Source organism: Opisthocomus hoazin, chromosome 13, assembly GCF_030867145.1.
Source record: "Opisthocomus hoazin isolate bOpiHoa1 chromosome 13, bOpiHoa1.hap1, whole genome shotgun sequence".
NCBI classification, from domain to species: domain Eukaryota; kingdom Metazoa; phylum Chordata; class Aves; order Opisthocomiformes; family Opisthocomidae; genus Opisthocomus; species Opisthocomus hoazin.
The window spans coordinates 20772571-20788597 of NC_134426.1; the positions used below are offsets into that span (position 1 = coordinate 20772571).

Genomic DNA, 16027 nt, shown 5'->3' on the forward strand with positions numbered 1-16027 from the left:
TGGCTGTGTTCACTGTATCTTTACCAAAACCATATCATTATCTCTAGCCTTTTTTTTTTTTTTTTTTTCCCCCCAACATTCACAAAAAATCCCTGGGAAACTAAAGCCATGATTATGTGAATTCAAGAGAAGCGAGGAATAGTAAAGGAGCTGCTGTATATCAATTACTAAAGACACAGGGCAGATGTGTTTTCTAATCTTGCGCAGTTAAGATAACTAACATGGAGCTTTTGATTTTCTTTTTAGTAACCTTTTGCAGGAGAGCTATTTTCTGTATAGCCTTTGCAACCACGGAGTTTTGCAATTCAGAAATACTAACAGATCTTAAGTATTTATTAATTCAATAAAGATGATAGCTTTTGTTCGTGGCTGGAAGGGATTCATTCAAACCACAACCTCCAGATGTCCCAGGACTGTGGTTTGTCATGGGGAGGGAGAAGAGAGAATATGATGCTTTAGAAAGTAAATACAGAGTTAAAGTGCCTGTATGGGCAGCGTGCCATTTTGAGGGAAGATGCAGGATCCAAATGGTTTTTTATTTAGTTACGAAAAATCAAAGCAAAGCACCGTGAAAAGCAAACAGATTTGTTAACTTGTCAATTACTTGATTGATCTGATATTATAAAAAAAGTAAAACTCTGCTGATATCTATGTTTAATGTTGAAGAATTGATAAAATGACTGTGTCACTCAGACCTAGGGAACAAACAATATAAAAGGCTCTTCTCCTAACTGTAGTGTTAGGAAACCCACTGTAGGAAAAGTGCAGGCCTGTAAGTGTGCCAGAAAATTAGGTATAAACAGCGCAAGTGAGAAGCTTTGGGAGGACTCCTGTGGTAGAAGATGAGGAAGAGAATGGGCCTCACTGCACATCTGCAAGTCCATGCCCCACCAGCAGCAGTGTAAATCTCTTGATTTAGGGATTTACTAATCTGTTGCTGGTAGTCACGGATCTGTGTCTGTCCCTAGTTGGTGAACTTCTCTTGAGACTGCCTGTAACACATTCTGACTGATTTTTATTGACATATCTTTGTATCCTCTTAAAAGGAAAACTTCCCAACACTGCTGAGGGAGTGCAGTTAATGTTAAAGGTGAGGTGCTCCCAGAGTAAAAAAACTTGCTGAATTGTGGAATATATAGGCAAACTGGTGAAAAAAATAACCCTCGACCAGGTCACTTAACTACTTGACTATACTTCTTCAGGTGAATAAAAAAGAGCCTTTTTTCAGTCTGGTGGGTGAGTGGAAAAAGTATTTTTTGTAGTATTCAAATGTGCATCCTGGAATTAAAACATGAAAAAGGGACTTTTTTGGCTCTAAGAAAAATGATTGGTTTTCATATTCAGTAAAGGGTACTTTAGGGATTTAGCTTCCTAGGACATGGTTCATTTTTACAATGTTATTGTCCTTTGGGGTCAGGTATGGTGTACTACGTTTTGAGAAGCTACAAGTTTCCTTCAAAGTCGTCTTCAGGATATGAATTGGTAAAAAAAAAAAATCCCTACCAAAAATGTTGACAGTGACATATGAGACCGGGAAGATTGGCGCTGTTTGTGGTGTGTAACAAATTTATAAAACAGCTTCAGAAAAGGACTGTAGTGAGTGGGATGCTCTGTTTCGGGGGGGGGGGGGGCGGGGGTATGTTTGGTGGTGGTTTTTTTTAATTTAATTTCCCCCCCTTAAAGGAGATGAAAGCACAGTTCTAACTTTTCAAGCTTTGCTTATGTCTCTGTGGCTGTTCTCCTGTGATGTGCAGCTCCACACTTCCCTTAGCAATTGCGGTAGACTCTTGTCTACTGTTGAAGAGAAACGTAAAGGCAAGTAAGTTATCCCAGAGTTTAAGATGTTCTGTAGTATAAGCCAAAGCTAGTTTGCTTGTGGCATATGATTTCCAGGAACTATTTGAGGGAGGAAGGGCAGGAGGGATAAGGGGTTCATTCAAAAAAACTGAAGAGTGAATTATTTTCATTACAGTGACAGCTGTTTAGCAAGAAGTAAATGTTCATCTTTTTTTGAAAAGCAAAACAATGATCCCTATTCTATAAATTAAATCAAAGGGGAAAAAAGCGCGTGAATTATGAACTTCAACAAAGTTCAGGAGTGACTGGGTATTTAAAAAGTATGCATACTAATGCTAACTACTGCTATTGGAAGCAATGATAGAACTCCACAGACAAAGCATCCCGCAGTTCAGATTTGTAACCAGACCTCTTGCTTGAAAGTTTGGCCTGGACATTTCTCAACAGTTAAATCATAAGGTGTTTGACGCTTCTCATTCTGGTCCCAGCTGGGAGTCTGGAAAGTGTAATGCTTAAACCAAATATTCACTTTGATTCTTGGAAATGGGAACAAGTTTCATCAAGAAACTGTTTCTTTTCTTTTTTTCTTTTTTTTTTCTGATTGGTTTGCCTATTATGTATCGTTAGCAGATGGTGACACAGATGCCATTTCCATAGTCTTCTGTTTTGGTACAGGAGCTGCTAATTGCCCCGTTTTGACTTGGGAGTGTATTAAGCTTTGTTAATGCATCTCAGGTAATTGCAATCCTGGCTTGTATTCCTGAATTATGGCGACAGAGTTGTAAGATTTTTTTTAGTTCATCAGGCCTGGAGCATAACTGCTTTTTCTGATAACTTTGTGGTTCTTCCAAAAAAAACACCCCCTAAAATCCCAAACCCATAGGCGTTTAGAAATTACTGGGGTATTAGTAGGGAACGTGACAAAACAGCTGCCCCGCGTTCACTGCAGTATGTGAGCAAGCTACTCCTCTGTCTTTAAACATGATGGGTTTTGGGGGAGAGCAAATAATACACAAGTAAAGCAATGACACTTCCCCCGGCACCATGGCTGCCAGTGAGATCCCTGTCTTGCTGCACTTTAGAGTGGAATTGGCAAGAAGCAAATCTATATACCAGGTTGAATCCTGTTTCCTAGTCTCTGCAATTAAGATACTATTGTCTCTTAGGATGTTTTCTAAGCAAAGTAATTTTGCTTTCTGTCAACGTGAATTGAATACCTGTGCACCAAAAAAAGTGCTGGAAGGCTCCTGTTATGTTTTGTCCAAGCTGACAGAAACATTTTGACCTAAGATGGTGATGCTATGTTTCATCATTTAATTAAAACAAGATGACTGTTAATGTGACAGTCGCTATGGATTGTTTTAGGCTTTTATTGCTCCCCAAAAGCATTTTCATTTTTGCTAGGTCCTGTAATAAGATTTTACCTGTAGGAGAAGCTGCCTGCAGAAGCCTGCCCTAATCCTGTTAAATGGCAAGCAGAGATGTTGCAGTCATTGATGTGCAGGCAGAGGAGGCTTGGGACTTGGGCTTGGTTCGTGCTGTTAAAATTGGAAACAGGCTAAGCCAGGGGGTCACAGTCATTTAATAGTTTGAGAAGACTGTGGCTGCGCGTCTGCCTTAGTGGCTCTTTTTGGTATCTGTTTAAAGAGTTGAAAGAGTGCATGCGAACAGCTGTGAATCTCCTGCATGTGCCACCTTTGCCTCTGAGCAGCGGTAGCAGCGTGTTCCTCTGCTGCACGAGGACACGTGTGTTACTGTTCAGTCATTTAATTCAGCAACAGGGAGGGAGGAAAGAGAAAATGGAGCCTGAAAGTTACTGAGTGATTTCTCTGGGAGACTCAAGGAAAGGAGAATAGCTCCACAGAGAGAAAGAGAAGACAGATTTCTAGTAAAGATGTTCAGAAAATGGCTGTTCTGACCCTGCTGCTGCCTGGGGATGTCCCTTCCCAAAACTAGAAAGGGGAGTGAAGATGATGATGTTACTGAGGAGATAATGAGAACAAGCTAAAGTTTGATGCTTTTTTTCCTTTGATGAAAGCAAATGGAGGAATGCATTTAGTTCTGTAACATTTCCACGGGGCTAAGCAATGTCCTTTTAGTTTATTATTGTTATTGCACCCTTGGTTTTGTTTTGAACTGCGTACATCTCTTGCAATAAAATCTTACACATTTGCTTGCTGGCTTGTGTCTCCCACTACCCTCTGCTGGAAGAAATGAGGATTTTTCAGCTGTGTTCTTGTGCCCCGAAACAGTCACAATCCACCAGCAGAAACAGACTGTGAACTGGTTTGGGAGGACCCCAGTTCTGCCCTGCTGTCGCTGGCATCCATCTGGCAGAGAAAAAACCTGGTGTATAAAATGTTGCTTGGTTTTGGGACAGTGCGTGGCTGGGCATGGTGGTACGCGTCGGGTCTGTGTTAGCAGGGCGCCAAATTGGATGACACATCCTATTCTGTTGTGTTACCTTGGCCATAGCTGTTACGTCTGTTCCAGTTTATAATTAAAGGTGTTGACAAAATCGCCTAAATCCTAGGTGGTTCTCCTCTGATGTCCTGTTATGAGAGGTGGCTGGTACCAGCTGGTGGCTTGGGAGGGGGTAAAACATCCCAAAGCAGACAGCCGTAGGGGCACAGTCTTCCCAAATGCAAAGTTTGCTTTACAGGTTGAAACATGAAGATCTCTTGGATTTTTCTTTTCTTAAATCTCAGCTAAAGTAATTTTGATATTTTTTTCACTGCGTAAAATTTTAATATATTAATGCCCTCTTATACCAGTTATGCAACTGTTCTTTTTCAGTGTAGTGAGAATAAAGTATGATATGCTCCCAGTTCAAGTCCATAAAACCCCTTCAGGAGGATATTCCAGAGGGAAATTAAAGATGAGATTCTACTAGAGTCATTTGTTTTATTTTTTATATATTTGCTCCACTACTTGATATTTGAGAATGTTTATACTTTCTACACTATCTTCTGTATCTATTTGCAGTGGAGGTACCTCTGTCTCTGTTTCATTCATCTTTTCTGTAAAGTATGAAATCCATAATCCTTCTGGTTCATACAGGGAAACCTTTCAATAACTGCAGTCATTTTGCTGCATATGTGTCTAGAATTCTTCAAACAAGAGAGTTCAGATTAGAACTGGCTTCCTTTCCCTGCATAAGCAAGCTATTGCATAGATAAAAGAGCTTGCATAGCAGCTCTGCAGCGTGTTATTCAGACCACGGACAGGTATTATTTCCAGATTTCAAAGGCAATACATGATCCAGCCAAGTCTGCAAGAGCCTCTGGTCTTAATTAGTTGCAAGTTTCCTGAACAGCGCTCTCAAGTCATGGAATAAACTGAAGTGCTATTACCAGCCTCGCAGGATTTTCCTTCCTGTCCTTTGTAAGAGTCTCTCTAGCTGCCCCAGCACTGCCCCGAGCAGCTGGCAGATTTGTCAGAGGGGGCTGGACATCGGGGTGCGTGCCCCACCCAAACACCTGAATTGTGGTGGCAGTGTCAGACCCTGCCTGCAGCTGGATGGTTCTTCATGTCCTGCCAGCTCACGCCATGCAGCGTCCCTGACAGGGCTGGCTGGCACCTCAGTGCCGGTTCATGGAGCAGGTGGCACACGTGGTAGGGAGATAAGGTCCTCCAGTAAGATATTCCTGATGAGTATCCCCTACCCCAAGCAGGCCCTGCAGCTCTTTTCAATGCAGAATTTTAGCAAGGCAGCTTGCTGTCGGATGCAGCCCTGTGACAGGCACCCTGACACCCAGGCTGTCTGGGACTAAGCTCAGGCACCTGGGCTGTCTCTGCTGGTGTCCTCTGCTCTGCTTCTTTTTCCCTGCGTCTTGGAAAGCACATTATGTTACCTGATTCTCTGCTAATCCACTGAGGATGGTGTTACAGAGTTCAGAGCTCATATTCAAGGTTTCTTGGGCATATTGGCTCATTGTTAATTTAAGTGGCACATACTTTAATCTGATAGATGCTGTCTTTTAGTTAAGTAACTCTCCAGTAGCTGTAAAGGGATGGTATCTTGCAAAATTTAATTTCTTGCTCCTGAAGCTCATGGAAAAGGGATATCTAAAAAGTCAAATTAACTTTCCAACAGGGGTAATATAGACTGTATCTTTTCACTGATGTCACCATCCTTCTCCTTATCTCATAATATTTCCCTACCTGTTTCTCTCTCTCATGACATCGTACTTATAATAGGCTACCTTGCTTCCGCTACACCACTGTGTCGTGAATTCAAACACTGAACGTGTACTAGATGTGTTCTTCCAGTATGTGGCTGGGAAAAACAGTGAGCAAAGTCTGTACAAATCCTTCTGTGCCAGTAGCTGGGATCATCTCAAGCGTGTCTGAATTAGGCTGCTGATAATTTGAACTTATTTTAAAAAGCAACTCTATAGGAGTAGCCCACCTCACCTTTCTGCGTTGCTGGTGGATTCATCTGTGTATTGACAAGGATGAGGATGACGGGGAAAACACGGAAGAGCAGCCTTCACTCAGGGAGGAGCTATCCTGTGCATTTTTTTCATCACAGAGGCATAGGATCTGGCAAGTGCAATTCCATCTACCCAACAAAAACTTTGGTTACAGATTGCTGAGAGGTCTGGAAGATTGTGAGGGTCGCTAGTGGTATAAAACCCAAATAAACCATGTTCTTCATTACTCAAGGGAAAGGGATTCTGGTGGACCCAAGGGGCTGTCTCTTTTTAGCACTGCTATAGTAGATATGGCATTAATTTAATAATTCTGATGTTTTCAAATTAGAAGCACAAGTTTGCATTCCACATGGCGTCTTTGAAAATGCTCAGAAAAACTCAGCTTGTGTAGCATGTGTATCCCTTTCAGACACTGTGAAGTATCTTTCAGCCTCCCTGGACACTGTGCGGGACAGCTGGACTGTGGTTATTGCTGGAAACGGTGCACATGGGAGCACAGACTGAGGGCAGTGCAGCCATATGCACTGAGAATGGGCTGTGTTAGGAGCTATTGGTTCATACAGCATCTTTTGGAGGTAACTCTACGATTTCCCATTTAGCAAGGTTTCTGCGGCATGATAATTCCCTTATGTGAATTTTGGAACGGGTTGGAAGTCATTTCAGCTGTTGCAGTACAGAGATGCTGGTGGCCAGCCATATGCAGACAGAACTGCAAAGGAATGTTACTGGGCAGCAGCTCCTGCTTTTTTCTAACCAAATGGATTTAAAACTTTCAGTGTGACAGAGCAACTATTGTGTCTCCTGCTGTGGTTGTTTTACAGTGACTCCTCACTGTCCTTCTCTCGTGTCGTGACCCAAAGACTATACATTCAGCTCTCTATTAGCTGCTGGAAAAAGTGGGGTTTGGTTCCAGCTGCTGAACATGGCACTGATAACAGGTTGGTGCATGTTTGAGAAGCCCTGGGTTACAATTGTTCTTGCCTGTTCCAGCTTGTGTGGCATTTTAGGCTTTGCAAAGTCCAAGGCTGAGAAAACAAACGCATGAGCTTCAGATAAGGCAGTTGTCTCTGGATGTGTGTGCTCACACTGCAACCTGCGCTCAGAGCCTGCTCTGATTTGCCTGTGCACTGGCAATTGGCTCCTTTCCATGAGGCACCAGAGGATTTACTGCTGCTCAGGGTGACTCTGCTTGCAGCCCGTTAGACTCTTGAACTGCCATGAAGACCTACTGTCTCACTTTGATGTGAGCGTTATCCTTCTAATATAAAAATGTTATTGTGTACTCTGAAATGCAGCCTATATATACTCTATAATCAATGCACAATGGATGCCTTCAATTTGAGGTGCAAACAAAAAGCTGGGCATTTCAAGTGATGCTACACTATTATAGCATGTTCCTTTACGAGTACATCAAAACAAAAACTCTGCCCTGGGCTTTCACATATGTCAGTAAGTGCTAACTGGCTCTGTATAGGTCCTTAATTCAGTGCAGGACAACACAAACTTCAAAGCACTGTGTGGAGAAGGATTTTGCTGGTTTGATCTGTATTTGCAAATGAGCCCAGCCCCTGCCTGCCCAAGCCCCACTGCTGTGAGCAACTGAATGCGGCCTCTGGCAGTAACCTATGTCTTTACTACTTTTATGGGTGCTCTACCAGGTTTCTGGGCTCCCAGCAGCTACTGAGCATGCAGAGAGCATCTCTGCAAACCATGGGTGTCGAGTCCAGCATGATCCAGTCCTGTCTGCTCACCATGCACACGATGTAAAGTCACATTGTGTGTGTGGCTCATAAGAATATGCCCTGCCTGTTGGCTGCAGGGTCGATCTGTGCCTGTGCGATAGGTCTGGGATGGCTGGATGGCTTCCGAACTTGAGCATGGTGATTGATATGTTTACCCCTGTGGTTGTCTCACTCAGAACAGGTTATTGGTATTCTTATTCCTTCTCTATATTTCTCCCACATCAGTTCACATGACAGTAGTGTCTCTTCTCAGTCTTGGAGACTGTTTAAAAAGGGAGGAAGAGAATATGCTCCAGAGCTTTCAAGCATCTTTGTGAAAAAGGTAGAGTGTATTTTACTTCAGGGGTGATGTATAGCCCAGATAAGACTTTTCACCAAGACCATTATATCTCAAGTTGACTTTTTAATTGATTTAGCTCCTCTGATCTGTATGTTGCCAGACATGAACCACTAGCCTTTGGACAGAGTCCAGGGTGTAATGGAAAGTTCACTGAAACCCCATCAGCTTTTGTTAAACCTGAGTGAGTTTCAGCCTGGCACATTCCTTGTGAATAATTAAACACAGTTGAGCAGGTGATGAATTTGAACCTGTCTGTAATGCTCAGCTATATTTCAATCAGGAAGAGGGTCATTAAATTCCTGGGGGCTTGGGGGGGATTTTTTGCCTCTTGTGATGGATAACTGCATCTGGAAACCCATGGTAGATGTTTTGGTGTCTCCTGCTTATCATCATCATGAGCTGCTCCGTCTGACACTCGGGTCTCATTGGTTTCTGTTTTTCAGTAGTAAATTCTCCAATATTTACTTCTCCTTTTCCCATTTTTATGTAACATTCGGAGTTGTTATCCTTGTTTGATATCGCTTTCTATCAGTACAACTGCTGTACTCACAGTGAGGGTGTAGTGCTATGGCAACAATGTATTATCTGCAATCTTGCGAATGAGTAAGATATGGTGCAGAAATTAGTTCATTTATCAAAACCTGATGTGGCAGAGTGAGCAAAGGACCTGGCTATACTGAACCTCCTGCTATTTTCACAAGACCTGCCATTCTGTTTTGCATTGGTTATGACACTTAAGACACATTCTGTCCTGACTGTTTCCAGTGATGCCTTGTTAAACCCACAAATATCTTAGCACCTTGGAAAATATTTTTAGATGTACAGTAATCTCCAAGCTATCTTTGGTAGTGACAAAAAATGGAAAATGAGCATTTCTTTTCCTTCTGTTACTATTCCAGGAAGGTACTTTTCTGTGATTTCAGGGTAGGAAAGAGCACATAAATGGAAAAATCTCACCCAGACTGGAATAGGTGAGAAATGTGTTAGATTTTCATGGCTGAAGACTATGAGAGCTCTGCCCTTCTCTGCTCTGTGGTGCAGACTGGGTGGTGTACAGCCTTCAGGGTGCTGTCTTGCACCTTCTCTGTCCTACGTACGCACTGGTGGAATGGGCTTTAAGGTACAATGTTTTCATCTAATTCCAAATTCTTTGAAAATGTGGGTGTTCAGAATCAGACATTAATAGCCCCTTCATTTATGGTCCAGCTGGTACAGTGCTGGATTAGGAGGACTTTCACCTGTGTGTACCTGTCTCTCTTCTGCCGTATCATCTCAGCCGTCCAGATTGTTGTGCCTTTTGGGGTAAGGCAACTTTCAGGCAGATCAGGACTCTGGGTCCAGCTCCCAGGGTTGCTGGATGTTGGGGTAGTGTTAGAAATGTTAAATCTTTGGTCAGATCTGGTGATGATTAGAAATTGTTTACGTGGATTTTACAATACACAAATTGGTACATGTTCTTAACAGTCAGGGTTTGGCTAGAAACTCCTGGAGAGGAATCAGACCAGGACAGGTTGCTGCAGACTTATGGACACAGTTTGAAAGTTTTCAGTGAAATTAGTACCAGTGCTTAGTCCAATTATGTTTGCTTGTTGACCCCTCTTATCTAATTAGTCCCTACTTCACCGAGCTGCTGCTACTTGCGTGTACTGAATCAGCTATTTCATGTTACTGTTTTACCACTCTAATGGTGGAAGAAGTTGACTCAAGTTAAGAGATGCTTTCTTTTCTGTGTTATAAACCCATGCCTTGTGATCTGTGCAGAAATAAATTGTTTTGTTGCATATCAGCCATCTGTTTGAGACTGAAGGGAAGGATGCGTGGTAATCTCAGATGAAATATTAGGTGCAGCTGAGCAGCTAAATAGACAATCCCTGGGGCTGTATTATTAGGTTGGGTGCCTGTCTGTACTCTTGAGGTTCCCACATCTTCTCTGTGCACTACACAAGCAGATTTCACTGTCCTGCTAGAAAGAGAAGGGTTGTAGCCTCCTGCTCCATGTTCTGCTCCTCATCCCCAGCCTCCAGGCACCCAGCACCCCAAGGGAACCTGTGTGCAAACATGCTTGTTGTGCTCCATGCGGAGTGTTAAATGAACCCCTGGCCTTGTTTACTAGGTAAATCAATCACAGACACATCCTCACACACCAGCCCGTCAGCAGGAGCGGTGTGCCTCATCCCTGCCCGGTTCAGGAGAGGGTGGTGGGTGCCCAGTGCTGGGCTCCAGCAAAGCGAACACCAGGGCCACCATGGTGCCTGGCCCTAACAGAGATGCTTTGAGGTTTACAAAATCAAAGGTGATCCCTTCTCTGTCCTGCAGTGGGGAAGATGACCTGTCAGTAGTTCATGTCTCATTTGCAAAAGGCCTGGCTGAGGTGGAGGGGAGAGGCAGATGACTTTCAGTTACTCTGCAAGCTGATGTCAGAGCCAAGACTAAAACCTGGTTCTTGAAATCACAGACTCTACCCTCTATGGCCTACTGCCTCTCTAAGCATGTGTAGGGTTTTAATAAAAAACACCAATTCTTAATTTAGAGCAGGATTCGAGACGTCCTATTCAATTACTTAATTATAGGTGAACTGTAATTATAAGACACAAACATGTCTTGCTACAAGGCACCAAGAGAAGAAGCAGAAAGGATTGTTTGTTGTTTAATTTAGCAGAGGAAGGCAGCTGATGGTGCATAAGTCTGTCTGACACCTAGCAAGTTGTGTGATCCTATTTGTTAATCTTTTTAACTTTCCGTGTTATTAGGATAGGTTTTCAAGAGCAAATGGAATAATTGAGATTAAATCTGTTGCCCTGAATTACTCTCCTCTGAATTATGAGCAGAATCACTCTATGTCAGAGAAGTATAATTAGGAGGAAAATGCTGCCTATGTAATTGTGTGCTTTGTTCAGAAGAATTTGAGATCCATAATTATCTCTAGTATGCCACGGTGGCTTGTGCTGGCTCTTAATTTCTGCAGTAAACAAAACCATTGAAGGTTTCTTTCCTGAGCAGTTCTTGATGTGGCATGGTTGGTACCCGCAAGAGAGTAGCAATATTATGCTTCAGGTCTCCTGGTTTGACTGAGGCATCCAAACTAACCTGGAATAGAGCACCCATCGTACATTTATTTTCACATCTACTTTGAACTTAAACGTTGATTGTGCAGTGAGGAATAATGACCAAGGGGAACAGAGTGTCTTCTGAGGTGTAGATATGTGAAGCGAAGCATATCTAGATGCTTATGCAAAAAGCAAGTCATAGCACCTCTGGTGCAGTGTTCCATCACTTAACGTTTTGGTGGTCCAAGGGTATTGCCTTTGACCTCTGCAATGACTGTGATTCTGCAGGTGCTCCTGCAAACACAAAGAGTGCAGCTTTCTTTGACAATAATTAAGCTGTAATAGAAAAGCTTTGGTTAGGATTTGGTGGTTTTGCTCCTACATATCAGTGCACATCAGAAATCTCAGGGTTTAGTTTTTCTGTGAGAAAAATCTGGTGTTGGTGCCCCTTTAGGGGACTATACACTGCTCTTGGCTATACTTAATTGATACGGCCTTATAAAGTTTGTGGTAACCTTCACAGTATATCATTCGACATGAGTTGAAGACACAAAGACTGTAGCCTCTTGAAATTTTGGGTTCAGCAACCAAATAAAGCTTTGAATCCGTGTGCTGTTTATCTAGATTCATAACAGCTTCTGTTAGAAAAAGCAACTGAAAAGTTCAGCTAGGTTTGTCCGCTGAATTGGTGTTACTGCTGCTGGAAGATGATGTCCTAGAGAGAGGATATGCACAAAGTAAAAAGAAACTCACTACAGGTCCTGCTCAAACATTTATGCAGCTTCCTTCTCTAGGAAGAGTGCAGAGGGTCAGAATCCAGACTTTTGCATGACAGATTAGTGCTAAAACAACCTACCGGACTTGGATTAGAATTTCTGTTACATTGCCTAAAACAGTGTGTACATTAGGGGAGAGGGACAGGGAGGATGCATAATTTTTTGGGAATCCTGGTAGCAATTTTATTTTCTTTTCACAGTTAAGAGCCAGGACTTGATCTCCACATCTGTTTTTATCAGTCAGTCTAGTTTGCAAATGAGGCCCCTTCTGTCCCATTCAATTTTATGTAATCTGTGATGCTGCATAAAGATTCTGAGAAGAAAAAATAGAAGGATCGCGAACAGACCTTCTGGCTAATGTGTACAATGACTCACTCTATCCTTCATTTCAACTTCTGTGAAGTATTTTCAGATACACTATTTACCCATTAAATGAGCTGCTTAGTTTAGCTTATGGCTAAAGCTTTTCCTATTATTTTGGTGTGTTTGTTGGGAACATGGCAAAAAAATCACACATGAGAATGTTAACAAATGCTTACATTAATCATCTGAGACAGTCCCTCTCACTATAATCTTGTCCTGAGTAACTAGTTATCTGTAAGAAAGGGTTTGATTTGCCAACTTACTTGGCTTTACTGCTAAGGAAGTATCTCTTCCATGCTTGACAAGCAACGGGTAACTTCATAATCCTTCTCTGCATAGGCAATTATTTCATGGGAAGAAATGAAGTCAGTCATGCCTGTTACCGAATCTAATTTTACTGTAATTTAGAGGGAAGAACATTTCCCTGGGTAGAATTCATTCTATAACTGCTTATTTCAGGATTTCTTTTGCTTTCCTCCAAAGGATCTGGTAGAAATTGTTGTTAGTGACAGGCCTGCAGCTTGCTTGGCAAGGTCACTCCAGCACATTTCATGGCAAGCGAGAAACTTCTGCCTTGCCTTGGTTTTTAGTCATTGGCAGCTACTTTATGACCTCGTACGTTGAAATTCCACCTCTTGGGGAACATAAGGGTCTTAGGGGTACCTCATGGAGTCAAGCTGTCCTCAGCTGGGTCTGTCTGAGCTTGTTCATCAGCTTTCTCTTCTACGAGACCTGCTCCTTTACCCAAGCTCCACAGCCTCCTGGATGAGATCCCGAATGCAAGAGAAACAAAGAGAAATTCAGCTCTCCTCCAGTGAGCTCTCAGCCCTTTCGTGTTATTTTAATAGGTGAACCCCATGCTTCTGCTCCCCCTCTGTAGGCTGTAGCAAAGCATCCTTACTCAAGTGAGAAGATCTATTTTTTCATTCTCCCCTGCTCAGCCTGCAGGTTTAGCCCCGGCCACAGGTGCATCTTGCTGTCGGCTTTACAGTTCATTCACCCTGGGTAGGATTTGTCCATCTTTTACTTGCTACAGGCCAGGCTGATTGAAGCACAGACAAGGAAAGGTCCTTTTAAAAGCAGTTTGCAGCAGTGCGATGTTAAAAGCCTGGCTGTGAAGAGGAGGGGAGCACAAAACAATCTCTTCCTGCCAACTCACAAAGAAAGAGGAGGAGAAAACATGGTGCCCTTCTAATGCTGGCCGTAAGAGCATGTCTCTTCAAGGTCAGTAACACCATTCTCAGCTGTTCAAAACAGCAGATCGGTAGCAAAACCAGTGCAAATTAGATTTGGGAGAAGGCTTATTGTTTATTGTTGTTTTTTCTTTCTCTCCGCAGGCTTCAGACTGGCAGACAATCAGATTCAACCGTACATGTAATTCAGACAAAATACAATCTAGACTATGTGGGCCGATGTATGATTTATGCTAATGGTGGCAAGGCATTGCTGCCGAATGGCTGTCTGCTCAGCGGCTTTGGAGTAGTCCCTGGCTGTCATGGCAGGTGGAAATCCAAGGAGCCGCTCAGTCCGGGGTCTTACCTTTTTAAAAGAGATCCTTTGTCCCACATTTTTCCTTATTTATATTTGCAAGATTCATGAGATTGACCAGATTTTTGCCCTCGGCAACCCCATGACATGTGAAACCTCTTTATGCAGAACAGAGAAGTAAATCTGGTCTAGCATTTAGAGATAAACTTTAGAGAGGTTGTAAATGGCTGAGTGAAAAGACACTGCTTTTTGTTGGGTAGAGTTGCCTGTAAGACAGGCTGTTTTCTGCCTTGGTCCTGCCCTATTCTGCTGGTGGGAAGTGTTGTTCTTCGTTGTAGCTATAACAGTGTTCCTGTAACTAACGGGCATTTCTCCATCCTCTTTCCAAAATCTCCTACTTTTTCTCCTTTACCTTGTATCTTCAGTTCGTCCCAGTTATGTTCACCAGGTAGGCAGCAAGCCTTTCTGGTGTTTCTGAAAAGTGCTCACATGGCAGATGCCATCCACTTTCTTTTTGGTATTGCATTTTTACATTCTGCTGACACCTGCAGAGCCCTTGGTCTGACTAAACTTTCCCCCAAGGGGAGGTTTTGTAGTGTTGGTTCTGAGTGTTATTTGGAGTTGAAAATGACTCAGGGAAGGGTAGTGAGAAGTGAGAGTGCTTCTCTTCGTACCTGCCATGGAGGTCAGGGGTTTAAGAACCCTGTTCTGCTTTACATCAGTGAAAACTGAAAGTAACACCAACTGCAACAAGGCTATAGAGAAGGTAAACAGAAGTGCAACAATGGGCTGAAGGTTTTACACAGAGAAGCAAAATGCCAGGATGCAAATCAGGCCGTAGGGTTGCAAAACCCTGTGAGCCGTGTGAACAATTGGTGCTTTCTGTGCTATGGAACAAAGCAGCTGTACAGAGGGTGTCTGCAGTGTGCTGTAGATCACTGAAACTGGCTCTATGGAAATTTCCGTTGTTAAATTGCAAATTCAGCCTTGCTGTATATGCTGGTGGGGAGGGGACGAGACTGCTTCTCTGTGTGATGATGGTGAATGGGAAGAAACTACGTGTTACAACCGAAAGAGCCCTTACTTATAACTTTTCTTCTCCACAGGTGCCCCTGGTTGACAAAAGCCATCTCCCCAGCCATCCCAGTGTACAATGGGCTCGTGTTCTTGTTTGTACTGGCAAACTTCAGCATGGCAACTTTCATGGACCCTGGAGTTTTCCCACGAGGTAACAGAGAATGGGACTATTGTGGGGGGGATTTGAAAACCCAAGCCAAAGGAGGTGTCAGGTATCCAAATACACTGTTTGCTATCTTATCTCCTTTTTTTTCTGGTATTCTTTCTTGTAGAGTTTATTTATTTATTATAGTCAGCTGGCAGCGGAGGTAGGAGGGTAGTGAAATGCTGGATACCCTCCATCTCTCTTCTGAGCTAGGAGGTGTCAGTTGTCCTTGCACTTGCTCAGACTGGCAGTCAAGGGCACAGGGCTGTGTAGAGTGGTTCTCCTTGAGTAGCTCTCCTGACTGATGTGATTGCAATTGCTATCTCCTGTGTCATGCTGGCACATTGGATTTAAGCTGCTGTCTTCACAATAGGTAGCAGAGCATGGTGGAGGGGAGAGGCTAAACTTTCCAAAACAGTTTCATCAAAGCAGACCTTCCAAAAAGCCTTAAAACAAATGCAAAAGCATTGAACGCTAAAAAACATAATGATTCAGGCTTGCCTTAGAGTGTCTAAAAATGTCTATGTTTAGAAAGATATGCCTGCTTAAATTAGTACTGATTCACAGCTGATTAAATAGGATAAAGATTGCTCAGCTTTTGTAATGGGAGCCACAGTGCAGCTATCTCTTTTAACACATCCTAATGAGAGAATTATCACCTCATTTTATCTGTCTTCCAATAATTATTCACATGCAGTTTGCAGAAGAGACTGCTCTAGGCAGTCTTGCTAAAGCAGTGGATCTGTGCTTTCTGCAAGCTGTGCTTTCTCACCTCTATTCAGTGAATTCAATATCTATTTTGAATTGCTACCTGAC

The 16027-nt window shown here is 42.8% G+C and overlaps 1 protein-coding gene across 3 annotated transcripts in view; it reads left to right on the plus strand.

Moving 5' to 3' along the window:
• Positions 1 to 16027, plus strand: part of ZDHHC8 (zDHHC palmitoyltransferase 8) — a 121085-nt gene that overhangs the window by 77310 nt on the left and 27748 nt on the right. For all 3 annotated transcript variants that reach the window (XM_075434548.1, XM_075434549.1, XM_075434550.1), the window contains one exon: positions 15096 to 15217. In XM_075434548.1, the coding sequence (XP_075290663.1) occupies positions 15096 to 15217 (122 nt within the window). The remainder of the gene's footprint in view (positions 1 to 15095; positions 15218 to 16027) is intronic.